This window comes from Xyrauchen texanus, chromosome 44, assembly GCF_025860055.1.
Source record: "Xyrauchen texanus isolate HMW12.3.18 chromosome 44, RBS_HiC_50CHRs, whole genome shotgun sequence".
Taxonomy (NCBI): Eukaryota; Metazoa; Chordata; class Actinopteri; order Cypriniformes; family Catostomidae; genus Xyrauchen; species Xyrauchen texanus.
In genome coordinates, this window is record NC_068319.1 from 3,680,143 (window position 1) to 3,701,749 (window position 21,607).

Below are 21,607 nucleotides of genomic sequence, written 5' to 3' on the forward strand. Positions count from 1 at the left end.
TGATGACGAAATTTGCATTGTATGCACTGTGCCCAAGAGTTACCGGCACATGGAAAAGCAGAGTATACTTTCATGGCGCCCCTTGTGGCAATGCTGAGAATAAATAGTTGTTTTCATTGCATTATGTATTGTGTTCTTGACACGTGTCGAGCTTGCGCAGCTAAAATTGTTTGTTCACGTACTTGCATAGAATGTTTTGGGTCCTAGAATTTTTATTTGTTTGTATCAGTCTGTTTTGACGTTTGAAATATGAACGTTTTCTGTGTCACCTGATTATTTTTCTTCTCTTATTTTTGCATGCTGCTCCATTCCCTTCAGTTGTGACTGTAAGTACATCCTAAAGTAGTCCTGTGTTGTCAATATAACCAGTGTACACTAAACAATCCATGCATGATCGTTTATCAAGAAGTGCATGCAATTTGTGTTTTAATGGAAAAGTTTCTGTTGTCTTTGATGTTTGTTTAATGCTTAGTGTATATTAAGATACAGTGGAAGCCTGTAATTTTAAAGTTATTTAAAAATGTCTGAATGTCATTGCATTAGATAACAAAATATCAAAGCAAGTGCAATTTGTTCTCAAATGCTGCTGGAGCTTAATCAGAACTATCTTCTCTTTTCCGAGCCATTTTTGCTCATTGACTTTTAATCTACGGGTACGGCAGTTGTTCATAGCGTTCAACCGATACATTCGCCGATATTTCGTATTTTTAATTGATCAGATAAGTTTTCCCATATGGCTGATTTGTTTCTTGAGCCACAACAGGGCAGAGAATCACCTGCTTGTACATGAAGGAGCTATCTGAGACATGTTAATGACCAAAGACATTAACATGTCTAACATCCACATAGATCACTAGTATGCTTCAATTAGAATTTTTTAACATAGAATTTTAGAAAAGTTTTTTGCACCAATAATTGTCATAATTTTAGTCATATATGATCATTTTCCACCTTGTTATGACTGGCTAACATTGTACAGCTTATTGAATACAGCCATATGTGAAACTCAGTAAGAAGAGAATGAACCAGCTCCAGTCCACAACAACAAAAACTACATCAGGAAAGCTAAACCAGGAGAAACTGCGATCTACCATCTAAAACACACAATCTTTTCTTTTTCTACAAAGTTAAAGTTTTGTGTGAAAGTTTAAGTAAATCTAAAGCTAAATAAAAGTGTATTCGTTTTATAGCCAGTTTATGGTTATATAATTTACTATTGTATTAAATTGTGTCGTATCAGCTATTAAAAAACGCATATCGGTCAACCTCAAGTGATTTTTATAAGGGATGTATGAAGTCAGTTCCACTGAATATCACACAAGAGTTATAGTAGAGCAACCACAGGTGGAGTTCTGCACATTATAACATGTTACACCAATGTCTGACAACCAGAAAGTGTTCAAATACCATCTTCAAGCAAAAACAATATAACACATTAGATAAGATGAAGTGTTTGTGCTATCGATCTTTAAAAAAACAAAAAAACCACTTGGTTTAAAATGTGGATATCTAATGCAATGGCATCTACACATTTAAGTGTGGCTTAAATGTCCAAATACCATTTGTGGCCACCGTAAGTATATCTGTTATGTTTCACCAAAACATAAAATCAGTTTGCCCAGAACATTGGACCCAGAGTACACTGGGTTTACTTCCTGTCTTCTAAGAATGTGTTCCCTTCAAGCCTTAAAACCAGTTGAAATCATGTAGTTTTGGCAGCTCTGAAGTTGTTGAACTTCAAAAAACATGAAACATACTCTGCTATTATGTGATATTTATGCATTGCATGCGCTACAGATACTGAACTGTCACCTTATAGTTTTTTTTTATGTTTGTAAAAAACATTTTGAAAACCATCCACTGTGTTTCTCTTTCTCAGAATGAATACATGAAAGATGACTTCATGATTAAAATCGAAACTTGGCATAAACCTGACATGGGGTCCTTAGAGAATGTGAGTAAAGAGATTCTTTTGTAATTTGCGTAACGTGCTTTGTTTATATTTCGAATGCATCTGACCACATGCTGTAAGGGGTGCAATGGAATTTTTTGCAAATTACTCTGCAACTGATTTATTTACTTTGGGTTGGTTGTGCTCATGATCAGGTACATGAATTGGACCCCACCACATGGAAGACAGTAGAGGTTGTGCATATCGATATAGCGGATCGCTCTCAAGTTGAACCAGGAGTGAGTACACTTTTACATCAGTCCAATCAAATGCTCAGATTGTTTTACATTCACACATGTTTTTCACACTTGTGTAAACATTGCATACTTGAACATCATTCTCACAGTACACAACAAATCACCGCTGGTTATATTATGGTCAGCTGTCACTCAAATATAGGCTATTTATGTTCAGTCTGTGACAGCTGTTGATTGCATAACTCCAGCCTCTGCTGCAAATGCAGTAATGTCTTCACACGATAGTCCCTTTGATATCTGGTTTGTTTAGAGTTTTCTGAACTCCAGTGTGTACCAAGGAACTCCTATTTGAAAATGCGGTTCTGGGGTACAGTTCATTTGGACTTTGGTTGTAAGGTTTGCGTTCTAACCTAATTTGCATAAATTAACTGCTAAATGATTATGTATAGTTTGACTATTCCAGAATAACTTTTTCCAAGATGAATGTATAAAGTTTACACTGGTCAACAGAGAACACAAACAAATCGCAGTTAAAACACAGTGACTAAAGGCTGATTTATACTTACTGCATGAACAGGCTTAGCTTAGTTCTCCTACAATTGATGACAAAATGCAGAGATGTTACTGTTCAGCCGATGCATTCGTTTGGTGATATTTCTCCTGTTCATGTTCATCCCTGAAATTCTTGACCTAGGAAAACTCGGCTTGTCGAAAAGTAGTGTTGATTGGTTAAAAATAATTCTGGGTGTGGTTTCGACGTGATTTATTTTTATTTACAATCGCGTGTGCCAGCCGAGGAGTTGTTACCTAGGTTACTGTCGTTAATGGATAACTTTGAATCCCGCCTCTCGAAATGGCTTACCTGATGAGTTGACAACCTTCTGTGACATCACCCTGAACAAACTAATTTAAAAACGGCCTTGCGTGTAGAATAAATACTTGCTTCGTTCACCTAGGGCACTGTGGTTCATCCAGGAGAAAAAAAGTTCAGCTTCTTCCATTGTATAAATCAGGCTTAAGTTGTTACCTAGCTACAGAAGTTAACAGTTGCTGCTAGCCTAGTACTCTGGGTGGTTCTTGCATTGATGATGACGATGTGAAGAGAGACCAGCAGATGAGGGGGGTCAAATCGAACTCTGTCAACGTGTAAAAAAATGTTTTGGAGAAGCTGGACTGTTAAGGTCTAGATTTTTCTCTTTTATACTTATAAAGCTAGTAGTGTGGTCAAAAGTACCGGTACTTCGGTACCAAGTCAATAGGCGGATCTTTTGTGACGTCATTGTTTATGTTTGTCGCGTTGCATCATGGGAATCGTGTGGCAGGAAACACCGCTAGATACCTGTAATTTGATTGTTTTGCACGTTTGGAGGAGGATTTAGAGAAGAGGATGGTTCACTCTTGCTGTGTGGTCGATTGTACGGCTCGTTGGGGGCCTGATAAAAAGTTTTTTCGAATTCCCTCCGAAAAGGATCGCGAAAAACGAAAGAAATGGTTGCGTGCAATTAGGCGATTGAACCTGGACGCTCCGAAGAAAGCCTGGATTCCTGCAGCTTCTGATCGAGTTTGTGAGGCTCATTTTGTTCATGGTAAGTCTTAGTGACTATGTATTTATAGAAGATTGAAAAAAAAAAAAAACTGAGTCAAATCAACCGAGTCATATGTTTTCGCGTTCTGATTCAGTTGTCCCAAACCGCTATTGAAAGTCTCACACTGAACACAATTGAATTGGTACAACAGTCACTACATTTTCAATAAATAAATAAATAAGAACACTGATCAATGAAGACTTACCCGGCTTTGCAGTCGCAGTGAGCAGTGATTATTTCGCCGTTCTCTTTGGCGATCACCCACGGGAGATGCGAATCACGCTGTGACTCTGCTTGGCCAGGTCTAACCTCTGCTTTTAGCACGATCACTGCTTTCTGTTTGGCAGAAAAGATCGGCCCAACTTTTCGAGAAACAATATAATCATAGGCCTCCAGACTTTTGAAAGCCTTTAATCTTTCATGAGTGAAGGGTCCAGGGGTTTCTATTAAATAAGAATAAATGTCTCCCCAGCAGATTGGTGGCCAAGACACGGGCGAGTCGGACCAACGTTTTTTGTCATCCCAGATCTCATATGGGCTTTGAATAACTTCGATTTTGTCACCAATACAAATTTTGAGCTTCTCTCCAAACCTCCTCCGGTCTTCAGATGTTAAAGTGCTTATATATTGTGGATTTCGCCGCTAACTCTCTTGAAAGTGCTCGTCGCGTCTTTACAGCCCGCCATACTGTTTGTTTTGTTGCCACACAACCACTCGCGCATGCGTACAAAGATGTCAACAAAGATCCTCCTATACTGGGGGCCTGGGTAGCTCAGCAAGTAAAGATGCTGACTACCACACCTGGAGTCATGAGTTTGAATTCAGGGCGTGCTGAGTGAATCCAGTCAGGATTCCTAAGCAACCAATTGGCCCGGTTGCTGGGGTTGATAGAGTCATGTTGGGTTAACCTCCTCGTGGTTGCTATATTGTGGTTCTGGCTGTCGGTGGGGCGCTTGGTTAGTTGTGCGTGGATGCTGCGTGAATAGCGTGAAGCCTTCACACATGCTAGGTCACCGCGGTAATGCTCTCAACAAGCCATGTGATAAGATGTGTGGATTGACACACTGACACGCGTCCGGTTTAAAATACTCACCGGCTTATTTTGAAAGTGTGTCCTGTTACTCGTTTTACACTGAAATGAACAGTTAATCAAATTAAAACCGTGACATGTCCTAGTGTGATTTATTAAATCACTAAAGGCTGCAATCTTAGTCTGCATTCAAGCTGCATGCTTTAAACGAATGTGTGAAGCAGACCGCACGTCCACTGGAAGCTCCAGTCATTGAGAATCATTTGCATTGTATGAGAGATGACTGTGCTGCTGTGTTGGGTAAGACTGGATTAGGGTGACGTGACATTAGTGTATGGACCATTGCCCTTCTAACCTGCATTACTCTGTAGTTGTTTACACTGAAGGCTTTTTATCTCTATCTACTACCAATGCAAAAATGTGTCTGAAAGCAGATGACCCAAACCTGTTAGCGACCTACCCACTCGATTGACCAGGGGTGTCAAGGGCTGACAGCAGCTTCCTTCGTTGTGTCCTGCCATGGACAATCATGCCTGTTTAATGTTTTCCATATTGTAGACTCATGAACATGTTAACCAGTTCCAGTGATTCATTCAAGTCTTTATCTGTCACTCTAGGATTCTTTTTACCTCATTGTGCATTCTGCGGTGTGTCCTTTAAGTCATCTTGGCTGAACGGCCACTTCTAGAGAGAGTAGCCACAGTGCTAAATCTTCTCCATTGATGGACAATTTGTCTAACTGTGGATAGATGAATATTAAAGCTCTTCGAGATAAATTTGTAACCCTTTCCAGCTTTTAAGATCTCTTTTTTTGTGTGTGTGTGAGGCATGGTCCACGTCAGCAGATGCATCTTGTGAATAGCAAACTCAAAATTATTGAGTGCTTTTTATAAGTCAAAGTAGCTCTAAACCACACCTCCAATCAAGTTTCATTATTTGGATTCCAGGTTTGCCAACTCCTGACTCTAATTAACTGTGTGTTCATGGGGAAGGATTACATCAAGATGTAGATTGGAATGCATGTGCGAGGAACTTCATATAAATAAAATAGTCTACTCTTCTCTTGCCATTGCTGGCGTGCCAGTGATTACCCCTCTTGGCACGCATATTCTGTAGGTTGCCAACCCCTGGCCTAGGTGTTTACATACTTTTTTCAACCTACGCTGTAAGTGTTTGAATGATGTATTCAATATGTACAAGAATAAAACAATACTTTTTTATTAGTTAAAACAAATTGTTTGTTCATTATTATAAATTAGATGGTCAAACCAGATTTGTACATAATTGCAGGTAATTCCAAAGGTTTTAAAGTATGATATGTCACACTACCTAGCCATGTGACATCTGCCTAAATTAACTAGCTTCTACCTAGTTTCAGATGATTTTACACAAATACCAGAGTTTGTTCCACTACAAAAGATGTAGTTTTTTCCTCCCTTTAAAAAGTTGATGAGCCTAGTTGTTTTGTTATTCTAACTATGTGATATTTATATGGTTATTTTGTTGCTTTTATATAGCATTGTTTTTCCTGCTGATTAGAACCAGGGTTCCATGTCATGGAAAACCTGGAAATAAAAAAACTAGTTAGTTATATCTTTTGAGCAAAATTGAGCAATGTTTTGCACATGCTCTGAGCACAAGATGGAATTTGCATGGAGATGCACACAAACTTTAAAGCCAGCGGTGCGTCCAGGCTATTATTTTATTATTATTATTATTATTAAATTGCAGCCCTTCAGTTTAATAATCGCACAAGGTCATATAACAATTTTATTTAGATTAATTGTGCCACCCTAGTCGCAGCCCACCATTTGGGAACCACTGTTTTAGAGAATTTACTAGTAAAAACAGCTGTTTGTTGCAGTCTTTGACGCTGCAGGAAAACTTGATCTAGATGATCAAACAAACTAGCTAATGGTACCATACACTAGAAGAGACACACACACACACACACACACACACACACTGCACCCAACATCAGCTGCTTTGAATGAATCCAAATGCTCTTCCAGTGTTTCCATGTGAGCTCAAGCTACATTAATAGGACTGTGGCCATTTGACTGGAGTCCAGTGCTGTGGAGTGTTGACCAGAATGAGTGCATTAGTCAAAAGTGTTTATCTGCTCCTCTGCTCAGTGTAGAGGGTTGATAAGTGGCCTGTAGTACTTTTATGCTTTGTACCTTTAATTAGGTAAGTGGATAAGTGTTGCTTCAGGTTAATCCCTGTTCCATATGTTCACACTGGTTCAGCTCTGAGGTTTGATAGATTAAGTGTTTGAGTTGGTACAAGGAGGTGAGAAATTTTACCCCGGAGGGGGGAAAAAAAATCTTTCAATTATTCATTTTTTTTAGCACTGTCTGGTTTTAGCCAGCCCGTCTGGCATCAACAATCATGCCACGGTCCAAATCTCTGAGATCACATTTTTTACATTTTAACATTAATTGAAGCTCCTGACCCATATCTGCATGATTTTATGCACTGCTGCCACATGATTGGCTGATTAGATAATCGCATGGATGTTTGTTGGTGCCAGACTTGCTGGTTTGAGTATTTCTGTAACTGCTGATCTCCTGGGATTTTCGACTCAACAGTCTCTAGAATTTACTCATAATGGTGCCAAAAACAAAAAACATCCAGTGAGTGGCAGTTCGGCGGACGGAAATGTAATGTTAAGGAGAGAGGAGATTGGTTCGAACTGACAAAGTCTACGGTAACTCTGATAACCGCTCTGTACAATTTTGGTGAGTCGCCCGCCACAGAAATAACCCATCACTGCGCTTAAAATATCCACATTTGCTCATTTTAAACTCTGTACAAAAGGAAAAACACAGAATTTACTAATTTCAATAACCAGAGGTTACATCACAAATATACAAAACATTTATTGAAGGGAATCAAGCAATCATATTAACAAGAAAAAGAGAGAACCATTTGCTTTTGGCTGGAGCTTTAGCCTCAATAAACCATCTGAAACCGAACATAAATGCCAAGGAACTGAAACCTGCTTACATGAATAATAGTTCAATGGGACGGAAGCAATGCAACTTATTAAATCTAATATTTATCCTTGGACATGTCCATGTTGTTATTTCTGTGAGAGAAACTTCACTGTGGGAATGTGTGGCCGTGGAACTTGTCACCCTCAGACATGTGTGGCATTCACTGATACGCGTATGTAACAAGATTTAAAATGGGCAAGCAGGAGGCGGGAACCGGCTGAACTGTCAAAGTAATATTTAATGAAACAAAAATGCATAAAGGCACTCACAGCAGCTGCGTGTGGCTCTCTCCTGAACTGCCGTATCTGGCTCATCCTTATCCCTCTCCTGCTGATTAGCCTGATTGGGGGTCGACCGTTTGCACTCACGGCCCGGCCCCGTCCTCCTCATCACAGCGGGACTCTGCAAGCGCTGAATGCCCAACGTAGTTACAAGAAATTCCACTGATCATACAAGTTATACCATAGCTACATGCTACACCACACATTTAAAGTTTATTTGGTATGCTGTTGCTAATAAAGTAATTGTATGAATAGGTCTTGCCCAAGTTATACGCTAAATCAACATGAATGTTTTCAAATATTACTTATTTATTTTTTCCACTTATCATCCCACAGGCCGGAGATGACTCCTGGGCCTTATGTTTGGCACCCCTGCTCTAACTAATCACCTCTTAGATTTTGTGCATATACCTCCTATTTGTCTTCAACTTTCGTTTTTAAACCACAAAAGCGAAATGGATCAGAATAGTTAAAGGCCCGGGTATAGTTCGTTTTTCCGCGTACCGGATCAGATCATGCCTGGCTGACCACGCTTGCCTTTGAGTACTTTTCTGACCGTGGACGAATAGGAATGCATTCGTTGCATGTGCAATACAACTGCTTTGTGATACTCTTTTAGTACAGAGAATGGCCAGTGCGTGAGTCAAGAAAATCTAGGCACACGCCTAGAAAGCCAAGCCGCTGTGCTTAACGCAATTTGCATCACACATACTGTGCACGGAGGGATCCACAACATGGACACCCAAAGTATACTTTGGCCTTTAGTATTAAACATAATGAGTGTTATCATTGTTTTTAGTAATGTGAAACATGTACATAACTGTTAGCATCACAAACATTGTTTTGGGGGGGTTATAACCCTTTAAAAGGTGCATTGTTACAGTTTGCATAGGTAAAATGCACAACTAGTTTGACAACAATTGAATTGACACAATCACTCCTGACTGTTGTTCTCTGGTGTGCTTCAGGACTATAAGCAAGATGAAGACCCAGAAATCTTTCATTCAGAGAAAACGGGCAGAGGGCCTTTAGGACCGGACTGGAAGGTGAGAGACACTATTAAACCACTTTATCAGAAATGGGAAGAGATTTTCAGTTTTTAATCTGTTCTCGATAAACTGCATGCATGATTTGTTTCCAAACAGAAAGAGCTCTTGGCCAAGCCAGACGCCCCTCGTATGTGTGCGTACAAACTAGTCACTGTCAAGTTCAAGTGGTGGGGCCTTCAAACTAAAGTAGAAAACTTCATACACAAGGTAATAAAAACACATTGTAGAACTACACTGCTCTATAAAGCCACTATGCAGTATCTAAACAATGCTCAATATCTGACTGGCTTTGTAGGGCAGTACAGTCAGACCATATGCAAACTTAACCAGATTTATACAGATTCAGCCTTCTCTTTAACCAAAATATCACCGGTACAACTCCTTTAGATTTGCATCATTCTTATCCCTCAATGCTTTGCAGTAATACTTGACCTGCTTGTTCCTCTGTGTTTGCAGCAAGAGAAGAGGATCTTCACGAACTTCCACCGTCAGCTCTTCTGTTGGATTGACAACTGGGTGGAGCTCACCATGGAGGACATCCGCCGGATGGAGGAGAAGACACAGAGAGAGCTGGAGGAGGTGACAACAATAATAAATGTCAAGAACTTGAAATGAACTGTGGGAATTTTATATCAAAGGCTGATGTGTCTTCGATTGATGCTTATTTTGATCCATTTGTGACGCATCTGAAAACGTATTTTCCTCTGAAACAGATTTTGGCTCATTCTTTGAGTCGGATATGAACCAAAGTAATAATGTTCGGTTCAGAGAGTGAGTCATTTTTTTATCCAGTAACCTCACTGTTCGATTCAGTTGAAAGTGTCAGTTGTCCGAACGATTCGGTTTGAGCAGTTCATTAAAAGTAATCCGTTCAGAATAGTGATTTGACACCAAGTGAAAGACATTACGCTATCTGTTCATAGTTGTGTACAACTAGCGCAAAAGTGCCCTTCCACTTTTTCGGCTGTCTTGGTTCCGGATTTATTTTTCCCCTTGATTTTTTTCCATATGGATATGATAAAATCCTTCATAAAAGAGTTCAAAGCCATGAACCAAACCAACCAGCTCGGAGTGAATCACAACATTACAAACTTTGATTTGAAGCAAAAAAAGAAGACAGTGTTCTTAATTTTCTAATATGGTAAAGAACTACAATCCCACGATGCACTGAAAATGCAAAAACTATAGAAAATAAATAACTATTGATTTTAAATTTGTTGATTATAATCTATATTTTAATTTTATTGCAAAATATTTAAAGATATACAAAAAAAGTCGTTTGAGAGTCTAGGGAGACCAACTCAATAGGAATTTTTCAGTGATTCTCTTATTGGTTTCCCCCTCAGGATCATGGGTAGTGTAGTTTTTCACCAGGAATTCCACAATAAACACCATTTCTAAAATAAATTAACTAAAGTTGAAATAACACTGACTGATGGCTTCAACAGAAGCATATACCATCATAGCTATCTGTTATCTGTTCGTGTTAACCAATTCTCCATTGAAAAAAAATTTATAGGATTTTTATTTCTGGAACCAGACAGTTGCGCTCTGTAAAAAGATGTTGATTTTCTAATTTGCTGTGCAGAACACTGGGCTCAAGAATATTCAGCCCAATACCTGTAATTTCAATGCCTGTACATCCTCAGCCTACACATCTGGTCAGATTTTATAGCATAACGGTGGGTGTTTATATGTGTAATAAAACGTAAATGCCTTTATTAGCACATTAATACATTTGATATTAGCACCAGTTGTTGTTGTTTGCCTATAGACTTTAAAATGATCACTTTGGATTAATTTTCTTCTGCACATAATTAAGAGTTACAGATTTTAGATATATTGAGTTTTGGGGGCCTGGGTAGCTCAGCGAGTATTGACGCTGACTGCCACCCCTGGAGTCACGATTTCGAATCCAGGTCGTGCATGCTGAGTGACTCCAGCCAGGTCTCCTAAGCAACCAATTTGGCACGGTTGCTATTGAGAGTAGAGTCAACTGAAATTCGTCCTCCGCCACCCGGATTGAGGCGAGTCACTACACCACTTAGAGCGCTTTGGGAATTCCAAATTAGGGAGAAATGGGGAGTGGGAAAAAAAACGATTATTGAGGGTTTTTTTCACCATTGGTCATGGCTGGCAGCTCACTGATACTGTCTGTTTTCAGTTGTGTGTTTGTGTTGAATGCAGCCCAGCTGAAGTATATAGATTTTTGGCTCTGTGGCTTTCCTGTACCCAGTAACTGCAACAATCCAACTGTATGCAGTCCGTCCAAACCATGACACGCTCTGTGATCACTTTCAGCATGCAGCCAAGGAAAACCACAAACTCCTCACTCCCTGGGAAATATCGATCAATACATTCTCTTCCAAATCCCAGAGGCATACTTGCTTATTAGTTTTATTCTGAAGCTACATTTGGCCAAGACCAATAAAGCGATTCCTTCAAGCTATCAGTCATATTACTACTTGTATCTTTCTCCAAACAAGTTAATCAACATCTGTTATTACCTCAAGTTGTAAAAAAAACTGCCATTTATAAAACAGGCACTATATGTAGTAATACTTATATTTAACAAACAGTTTTTTTGATACTGCTACTATCTGGCTGCCAAGCAGAAAGTTTTTATTTGGACCTATATTTGACAAATCAAGTTTTCTTTGGCTCTGCTGCTCTTTATCAAAACCTTCCAAGGTATACAATTTTTTTTTTCAAACCTCTCTTGTGGAAATAATGGTGAATATGTTTCCAGTGATGATGAGCATGTCAGTTTTAACCCATTCAGTTCCTCAACGTTGACAATTATCAACTGTTCAATGGGTTAATCTCACGATTGTGCTATCTGTTTGACCTAACTAATGGCAGAAGGGGCAGTGTGCAAGTAATTCATGCAATAGAGTGAAACAATGCCTGCCCACTTTTTCAGGAAGCTTTTTTTTTTCATGGAGATTTCATAAAATCCTTTATAAAAGAGTTCTAAGCCATGAATCAAACCCACCAGCTCAACAGCAAACTTTGATTTGAGGCAAAAAATATTTGAAAATCAGACACAAAGACAAAGGTACAAGACTGTGTACTTTAATGTCATTAGTGAGGGAATGAACCTCAATCCCACGAAGTACTTCAAATGACAATCAAATTGAAACTAGGTAACGTGCTCAACAAGCCACGTGATAAAATGCACGGATTGACGGTCTCAGACGTGGAGGCAACTGAGTTTTGTCCTCCGCCACCTGGATTGATGCGACTCGTTACGACACCAAAAGAACTTGGAGCACATTATGAATTGGGCATTCCAAATTGGGGTGAAACAACTTATCAGATTTTACATATGGTGACACTAGTAGTGCAGAAATGACACCTTTCACCTTCAGTGTTTCTAAAACAATTTATAAAATTTTTTCTTTAGACTTTAGTGTGAAAAATGGCCCAAAAATGTATGAGATTTTCCCCAAATATGCCATTGGCTGGTTTGATGTTTCTTAAGTCATTCCTTTCAGGTTGACATCGGTAAGTAGTAAGACTGCATTAAATGGCATGTTTTGTTTGTAGATGCGTCAGAAGGGGTCCGTAAGAGGCACAACGGCAGCCGAGGAGTAGCCGAATACTTTGTAGTAACAAAAGGCAGGTGGAGTGACTCCGTAAGTCTTGAGAGAAGAGGTGGCCATTCAGTCTTCAATTCTTTCTTTGCTCATTCTTCAAAGTTCACTTTTCAACATTGCCGCCCACTAACTCATCACTTCGCTGCCTCCATTCCAACTAACCGCAACCTACTTTCTTTTGTTATTTTTCTCTTCACCTTGATGAATGTAACCCAAGTTAAAATGTTAGTCAGTTCAGACAAACTTTTGGCTGAACCGCCCAGTTGCATTCCCTCAAGCCAGAGGAAAATAGTGCCTCAGCGGCGAAATTAAAAACAGGTGTTTGCAGCTCCCTGAAAATGGCTCATCTGATAGATCTAATGGTTTTAGACTCCAGTTGAAAGGTAAAAGAGCTTTTTGGGCATGGATAGACTGGCTCAGTGTTTAAAGTAAGTGTGGTGGCCAACGGCTGGGGCGTCCAAAAGCAGCGATCTTCTGTCTGAAGTTATTGATCTTCGCTCTAAATGGAAGCAGTCAGGGATGTTTACAGGAGCTGCTGCAATTCCATCATTCACCAGTGCCATTGTTTTCTTTTCCAGTACTTCATCTTTAAAATGAAAATTTTAATTTACTAACCCTCATGTTGTTCCAAACTTGTATGACTATCTTCCATGGAACACAAAAGGAGATGCTGGGCATGAAAGTTTGGTGTTTTTCATACCATGAAATTTAATGTGTACCAGACTCTGTCAAGCTCCAAAAAGGGCAAAAAAAATGAATGGTAAAAGTAGCCCATGTGACTCATTCTTCCCACAGAGCTGTCGTATGGCTTCAGAACCATTGAAATATAACACACGCCAAAATTTGCTGGATTTGAGAGTTACAGCAGACGGCAAGATTGCATCGAAGTCTCGAAGGATTATTCTGGGTTCAATACAAGTTCAGCTTAATTAACAGCATTTGTGACATAATGTTGATTACCATTACCAAAATAATTTCATCCCTTTACAAACAGGTTACGTGCTCCTACAATGGAAGTAAATAGGGCAGATCTGTAAACGTTTCAAAACTATAGACACAAGACATAATATGAAAACACAATATGTGTGTTTTCATGAATTCATTGTGATAAAATCGCTTGCTAACCTTTTTCAACAAAGTTTCAACTTAGTTGCCATTTAAGACATAACGCCAGAAACCCTAAAATAATAAAAAATAATGATTTAAACAACTTTACAGATCAAATAACAGACTGTGACGGTGCGGAGGGCGGGGCCGGGTGGTGATTCTGCACACCCGGTCCCTTATCAGGCTAATTAACCCTCCGCGAGGGATAAAGGCCAACTGCGGACGGTGGTGCAGGAGAGAGGGAGATCTTTACATTGTCATCTGTGTGTTTGTGTCTTTTGTTTAAATTTTTCATTATTATTTATATTGTCAAGCTGGTTCTCGCTGCCTCCTTGCCCGTCTAAATCCCTTCACACTGGTTCATAATTAATTATACATACTGCCAGATTGGCTACTCATACTGTAGATATTTAAACACCCCCTGTGTTAGTGCTATAATGTTTTGCTATAAGGGTCCCAAGTCTGATAGAACATCCCGGTATTACCGTTTATGGTGCACCTGATCTTTTCTAAGTGGATAAAGCTCATTACATCCCGTGGCCAATTTGCAAATGAAAGAGGGGAGCTCTTTAACCGAAGAATTAATGTAAGTGCTTTTTTAATAGCTTCATATTTCTGCCTTTAGCCCCAATCCCCTCACCCCAAGGAGGGACCAGTTCAAATACTTTTTTTTTTTTATATATGGCAATCAATATTACACCACAATTGCTGTCGATTGAGCTAGACTTGTTTTGAACATGGTATATTCCTTTAAAAATTCCTTCTGTTATTCACAAAGCTATCGTATGGCTTCAGAAGAGTGTGTGTGAGTCAAGAGAGTGAGTCGTTTTTGGAACTTCACCACTTGGTCACTATTATTTAATTGTATGAAAAACAAGCAAACAAGTCGAACAGGATTAGAACAACATTGAGTGGTTAATGACAATGTTAATTTTTGGATCTACAATTCCTTTAATCATTTATTATTGTTTTGCTCAAGAGGTCTTGCATCGTTTTTGCTTGTATTGTCCATGATTTCAATGCATTGAATTTATTGGACACATTTCAAATGAGCTACAATCTTCGGTTGATTTCGAAACGTCTCTGTACTTTATTGCAGCAGTTATGAACTTTATTTTATAGACTTTCTTCTTGCAAGAGGAATTCTGTGTTTATTGAGAGCCACAGACGCAGAATGGAGCACAGCCGCTTCATATTTGCGTGTTATTCTCCCTCCCTGTGTTTGGCTCTGCTGTAGAATGATCTGGAAGAGATGAGACACTCCTCTGACACTGTTTCCAAACGCCTCTGCCCAGATCTTTTTTTCCCTCCATTGCTCATTTCTCCTCATCGCTCCATTTCTTCACTTTGCTGTGTTCTTTGTTTCTAATCACCACTTTTGTGTTTGTTGATTTTTCCACAGTGTGTTTGGACTTGGTGCATGTGAGCATGTGTGTGTGTGTGTGTGTGTGTGTGTGTGTGTTTTTGTGCACTTTGATTTGAGTGAGCGTGCATGTGTGTGTGTGTGTGTATAAAAGAAATGTGAAGAGAAAAAAAATCAGACCATGGTGTCTGAAGTCCACCACGGTTTCCTAACCAGGCGTGATGTGAGAGTTTCCAGTGTTAAGCGACAGTGACAGCCAATTAGATATAATAATAATAATTTAGTTTGCAAATCAAGCATCACTTACTGTTGCTCATACTTCATGCTTGGGGATTTAAACAAAACCTAAACCCAAGTATTAAACATTGAAGATACCTCAAATCATGTGACTTGAGTAGAGGTTAACATTACTTCTGTAAGTGAACAGACTTATGATTTTCACCTTGCTGATGATAAAAATGAATTTAAAAAATATATAATTGTGCAGTGGGGCCAGAAGGGGTGTTTGGGGTCTGCACAAAATTTCAAATATAGAAAAGTACATTTTACGGATATTTTAATTATTTAATTAATTAATTTTAATGGAAATAAATTTAGAAATAAAATGTGTAACTGTTAAAATGTTCATTTTAAACAGTTCTACCGACATTGACGTTACCATTTCATCCCGCTTCCTAAAGATGATTTATTCTATTTGATAAAAGGTACACTGTCAATTCAATACAAAGTTAATATTTAAGGAAATATTCCAAATAGTTTTATTTAATATGGCTTTAAAACAATGGCAATATAAAAGCTAATTTCATTTCGCAAACAAAATTTAAAATTTTCTCACAAAGTAAAAATTGGACTTTATTAGGGCTGTTAATAGATTACACATTTTTTATTAAATTGATTACATGACATGTTGATTAATTAACTAAATTAATCCCGATTAATCACATATATTGTATATAAAATAATTCCGATTGAAAGATATTACATTATCTAGATATTTGATTAGACAGTAATATATTTTGCAACAGAGTTTGTCCATCTGTCCTGTTCACACAGGACGCGTTCTTGTGTTTTGTATGCGTTGTTTGTCATAAGCATGTTTTTAGGACACTGTGTCAAGTTAAAAGTAGTTTAAAACTTTGGAAATTGCGTCTAAAGATCCCTGCATTCTGTTGTGCTTTGACCAGTTGTCAAGAATGCTTCCTGTTTGACCTTTGACCGGCTCTCATTCTGTGGCTTCTCTGCTGGAGAGATTTGTTGAGGAACACTTGACTGCCTCCTGCTGATGTGGCTTGTAAAAACGTAAAGTTACATGTACATGTAGTTACATGCATGAAGTTACAATGTTAGAGAAATACGTGCTTTTATTACGTGATTTTTCATATGGGTTTTATGTAAGTAATCGCACTTAATTAACACAATAAAAAGGACAACCCTAGTCTTTATGCAAGAAAATATACGTATAGCTGCTATACGTATCATAATATTTGCCTGGTTAGGACCGGGTTGGTGGGGTTATTACATGCAATTAATTGCTTTACTTTTATGTATGTGATTTTGAAAAATTTGTTGTAAATAAATATGCCATATTCATAATTATTTTTGCTATTTTTTTTCTTTTTTTCCTTCTCCCAGCTTCGTAAAACTGGTCAGGTTCGAGGCACCAGTGCTGCTCACGAACAATGAGGCAAAACTAAAGAATCCTACCACAACACCGCTTGACGATCGACACGAACGCATTCAACCAACCGGCCAGTGGTGGCGCTGTTCTCCACCCGACTAAAGAATGACACAATGATCAGTAGTACTGTATTCACCTCCTGTACGACACTCAACCTGCCAACAGGGTGGATCAATTTTACACTGGATGAAATCCATATTTTTTGGTTTTCTAAACCGTCAAGAACGTCAGGCAGGTTTATCCAGTGACATGTACCACTTTACTAAGAGTTTTGGAAATATCAGAGTATTGCTGTATGGTTGCGTTATTCTATTTCTGAAAAGAGAAAAAAATTATAGAAGTATTTTATTTTGGTAGGAATTGGACCAACTCTTTGTTCGTTTTGTTTGATTATTTGTTTATAACGGTATGACCCCCCCCCCCCATATAAGTTAGTTATTTTAATTTTAAATATTTTTAATAGGTATTGATTTTAGATTTTCATTTGTTAAATCAGCATAGTCTTGCCTATCATCATCTTCATTTTCTATGAAATGTGTTTTCCCCGCTACAAAAGGAAGCCCGCACCTTTGCACACAAAACACGTTTCACAGGCCACCTAAGCTTCGCATGAGCTCAGGCATGTTAGCTGCAGTTTTTGAGAGGGTTTCTGTTTTCAAAGACCCTCAAAGACAAAACCTCTCAGGATTTTTCAAATGAACATTTGACTGAACAGAATCTAGACCGGAGCAAACGCTGCTGCTTTTTTAGAGATGCTTTATATTGCTAATCTACCTATAATGCTCTGCACCTGAATGTGTGCATAAATATAATCTAGGGTGAAGAGGAGAACTTTAAAAATGCATTTAAAAAACGTGATATTTAGCTGGGATTGTTACATTTCTGTATCATACCAGGTCGGAGTTGAGTGAGAATCAAATTTAAATTTCACAAAATAAATAAATGGTCACATTTCATCCCAAAACTATTTTTGTATGAAGGAAATGAAGCCTATGTTAAAGACATGTAAGATGGTTTGCATTGTAGCTAGTGCTGTCGGTCAATTTAAATATTTAATCATGATTAATTGCATAATTTTCATAGATATTCATGATTAATTGCAGATTTAAAAAATGCTGATATTTGAGTCGTAGCTTCTTTTTTGGTCAAATGCATTTCAACTTCCATCCTAGAAAACAAAACGGTATGTAAAAATGTTTTATTAACATTTTCCAAACAAAGCTTTCCACAGTATAAAGATAAAAATGCTCTAAAATGGCACCAATTCAAGTTACATTAAACATTTCCCAATGTCTAAGTGGGAGGTTGAGTAATTGAAAGAACAAGGTTGCATATTTCTTGCGATGGGCATTAAATCCCTTAAACTCATCCTCCACAATATTAATTGGCTTGCAGACTGTGGCTATCCACTTTGCAATCGTGAAGCCGCAATAATATGACATGTGTCAGAGAGTCGACGCATTGCTCAACGACAGCAGCAAGCACAGATTTTAAGTTTCATCTCCACGTGAGAAGTTCTGCAAAGAAAGAGTTCGGAGTGACATACTACCAATATTGCTCTTACATTTTCAGTAATATCTATGTATGGCAGATTTAGTAAGAGTAATATGGTAGCATGCCATTCCAAACATGGTCAGCGTCTTGTTCTGCTTTTAGCGCTGGCTCTGCCCATGCAATGATATTGCATCCAATTGTCCTGTATGTATTAGCTGACGCTCAGTGGCAACTCGGTCAATGTGTAAATGATTTGTACTTTCCGTTGAGCATCGACAAACACTTCACGGGAGAACTCTTAACAGTCTAGCCGGCCGCAGCGGTCCCTAATCAGTGTCATGGATCGTATGTTTGGCTTTTAGGTGATAGTTTAGACTTGACGTGCTTCTGTGGTAATTCAATTACAAAGGATGCAAGGGACTTTATTTTTGTTACAAGTCCCATCTGGGTTTGTTCTGTAAAAGGTTCTTTCTCCATCCGCTGTTGTCAGAATCTAATGTCAAAATTGTTTGATCGCATTAATAAACGTGTTAAATATTTTAAATGAATCACGTGTTAATGTCAACAGCTATAATTGTAACCTTTTTTGTGAGATTTACACCCAATTCTCAGTCATTTTATCCAATTTTGATAATTTTTTTCACATTATTCTCAGTGGTGATTCTGATTAGATTGCTATTACTGTATTACGTTAAATACGTAAATGGAAAGTTTTCTTTGATTAAATATTCTTTGTTTGATACAAGTTCAGCTCAATCGACAGCATTTGTGGCATAATATTGAATACCACACAATTGTATCTCGTCCCTCCTTTAAATAAATAAAACATGGAGGTTACAGTGAGGGACTTACAATGGAAGTGAATGGGGCACATTTTTGGAAGGTTTAAAGGCAGAAATGTGAAGCTTATCATTTTATAAAAGCACTTTCATGAATTCTTCTATTAGAACTTTGTGTATTTCAGCTGTGAAGTTGTTTAAATTGTCATTTTTGCGGGATTTCAGGGTTACACACATCGTTTACGTCTTGTGGCTATAATACAGTGAGTATTTTAACGTTTTTATAGATTGACCCCATTCACTTCCATTGTGCCTCGCTGTAACCCAGATTTGTTTGTTTGTTTTTTAAGAAAAGGAGGGAGAAGTCAATATAAGATATATGTAATAATACTTAACAATTGAAATAATTAATTATTGTCATGATGCAGCATTTTCAGAATACAATATATATGACAATCGGGGGGTGGGGTGCTTATGAAAATGTGTCAATGGCAAAAAATAATGTTTTGGAGGTTCTAAAAACAGGCTTTATTTTCTTTAAAGCTAGTTTTTTTTATTGTATTTGGTTTTGGGGTGAAATGTAACACAAATGTGTTGTTTACCGGTTTTGAGATTCACCCGTGAAGGGACGTGATTGTCCTCCCTTATTCTAGATATTGGCCATCCTCATCTCTGCCCGTCCTGCGCCAGCTCAGATTGTCCAGTCTAGCAAAAAACAAATTTGCTATTTGTTCCCTGAATGCAAATTGCAGGGCCGTTTTATCACACCTTAAGATTTCTCTTTCATGGTAACCGAACGGTAGGGTTTTCAAATGTACCATAAGTACGGTTCTCTGTTCAAGTCCTGCACTCTTCTGTTAGTTACGAAGCATTTAGAGATCAGTGGACGAACTGTAATTTGATTTGTATCATATATGTGGCCAGTGCATTAGTCTATTTTAATGTAGTTTTCAATCTTTGGGTTTCTTTGGACGGCTTGAGTTTGCACTGAAGCAAACTAGTGCCTGATGTGTGTTTAAATGTGCTTCTGCGAAATCTTTGTGCATTGTGTTTAGAGTGATTGTCAGTGTATAATTTGTAATAGATTCAAGCCTTTCTGTGCACAGAACGAAGCACAAGAGATTTCCTCAACACTCAGAGGGAGTTTCTTTGGGTTTAACATTCTGTTACTTAATGTCCCTTTTATTTCAAGGTCCACAAATGTTCACACAATCATGTTACCTGTCGCGTAATGTCGCATTGTTCCCTGCGATAAATGTACAACCCTAAGGGCAGATTATCTTAGTGACAAATCGGTCACGTACACACTGCAATGATGTGTATATGGTTGTCACTACTCTACACAGAGTTCAGAAAACTGAATTCACTTCCTAAAAAATTCAGGTAGTGACAATTGAAGTGTGTACACAACCAAACCAAACAACTAGTTGAGTATCATGTTAGGCCATGTCCACACTTGTACGTTTTCAGTTTCCTAACATCATCATTTTCCAAAGTATTCGGATATGGAAGAGCGTTTCTGAACTGCTTTGTTTGTCTGGATGGTGTAAACGGAGCAAAATCCTGCAGTTTGCAAGATGTCTGGTTTTCATACTTTTTGTGTGTTTCCTCAGTCAGACATCAGTGCACTGATTGTTCAGTTCTGTGTTTGCGTAAACACGTCTATAAAATACTGTCTTGAATCTCACGGCGCGTGTGGTTAACTTTTGTATGAGTACATAGCTTTTGTTTGTGTGTGTGTGTGGGGGGGGGGGGGTATGTTGTAAGGGCAGGTATCAGATGCTATTAATTAATCAAACATTGTAATAAGCATAATTGCGCACTTGGAGAATCTACTGTTTTTGTGTGGGGGTGGGGAGGTTACACAATGCTGTTTTACTGTCTTGATTGTTTGATAATCAGGGGAAATATCAGTGAATGTACATTGGTGTTTTTTTTCTCTTTTTTGCCGCTTTTGAATTGGTTATAAAAGTATACTATAATAACAGTATATCTAATAAATTTCAACACAAGTTGTGCTTCTTTTCTTCTCTGAAATGCAAATCAATGTTCTACTTTGGAAGCATTGTGATACATTTTAGAATAAGCTTTCCATTGGTTAAAATGAGTTAATGCATTAGGTACCATGAACCAACAGTGAACAATATATGTTATTTATGGCATTTGTTCATCATTGTTAATGCTTGTTAATAAAAATACAAGTGTTCATTGTTAGTTCATGTATTATATGATTAAATTAACTTTAACCAAGATTAACAAGAGGTAAAGGTATTGCTCATTGTTAGTTCATGTTCACTAATGTAGTTAACTAATGGAACCGTATTAACAACATTAATCTCTGAATGCTACAGGTATCAATGAAACACATTTTTTGGAAAATCTAGGGATATCTGGGAATTTTAAAATGTCTAGGCCAGAAAAAAATCATGAAAAGTCTTTGCGTCAAAGCATGCGTGGTGTAAAGTAATGAACATTTCCATAATGAATATAAATT

General features: G+C 38.1%; 1 protein-coding gene across 1 annotated transcript in view; it reads left to right on the plus strand.

Moving 5' to 3' along the window:
• pitpnb (phosphatidylinositol transfer protein, beta) overlaps window positions 1–21,119 on the plus strand; it is a 31,623-nt gene extending 10,504 nt beyond the window's left edge. The window contains exons 5-11 of the mRNA XM_052117559.1: window positions 319–326; window positions 1,880–1,954; window positions 2,107–2,190; window positions 9,013–9,090; window positions 9,190–9,300; window positions 9,550–9,672; window positions 16,795–21,119. Coding sequence (XP_051973519.1) covers window positions 319–326; window positions 1,880–1,954; window positions 2,107–2,190; window positions 9,013–9,090; window positions 9,190–9,300; window positions 9,550–9,672; window positions 16,795–16,845 — 530 coding nt within the window. The 3' untranslated portion in view covers window positions 16,846–21,119. The remainder of the gene's footprint in view (window positions 1–318; window positions 327–1,879; window positions 1,955–2,106; window positions 2,191–9,012; window positions 9,091–9,189; window positions 9,301–9,549; window positions 9,673–16,794) is intronic.
• The last annotated feature ends 488 nt before the right edge of the window (window positions 21,120–21,607 follow it).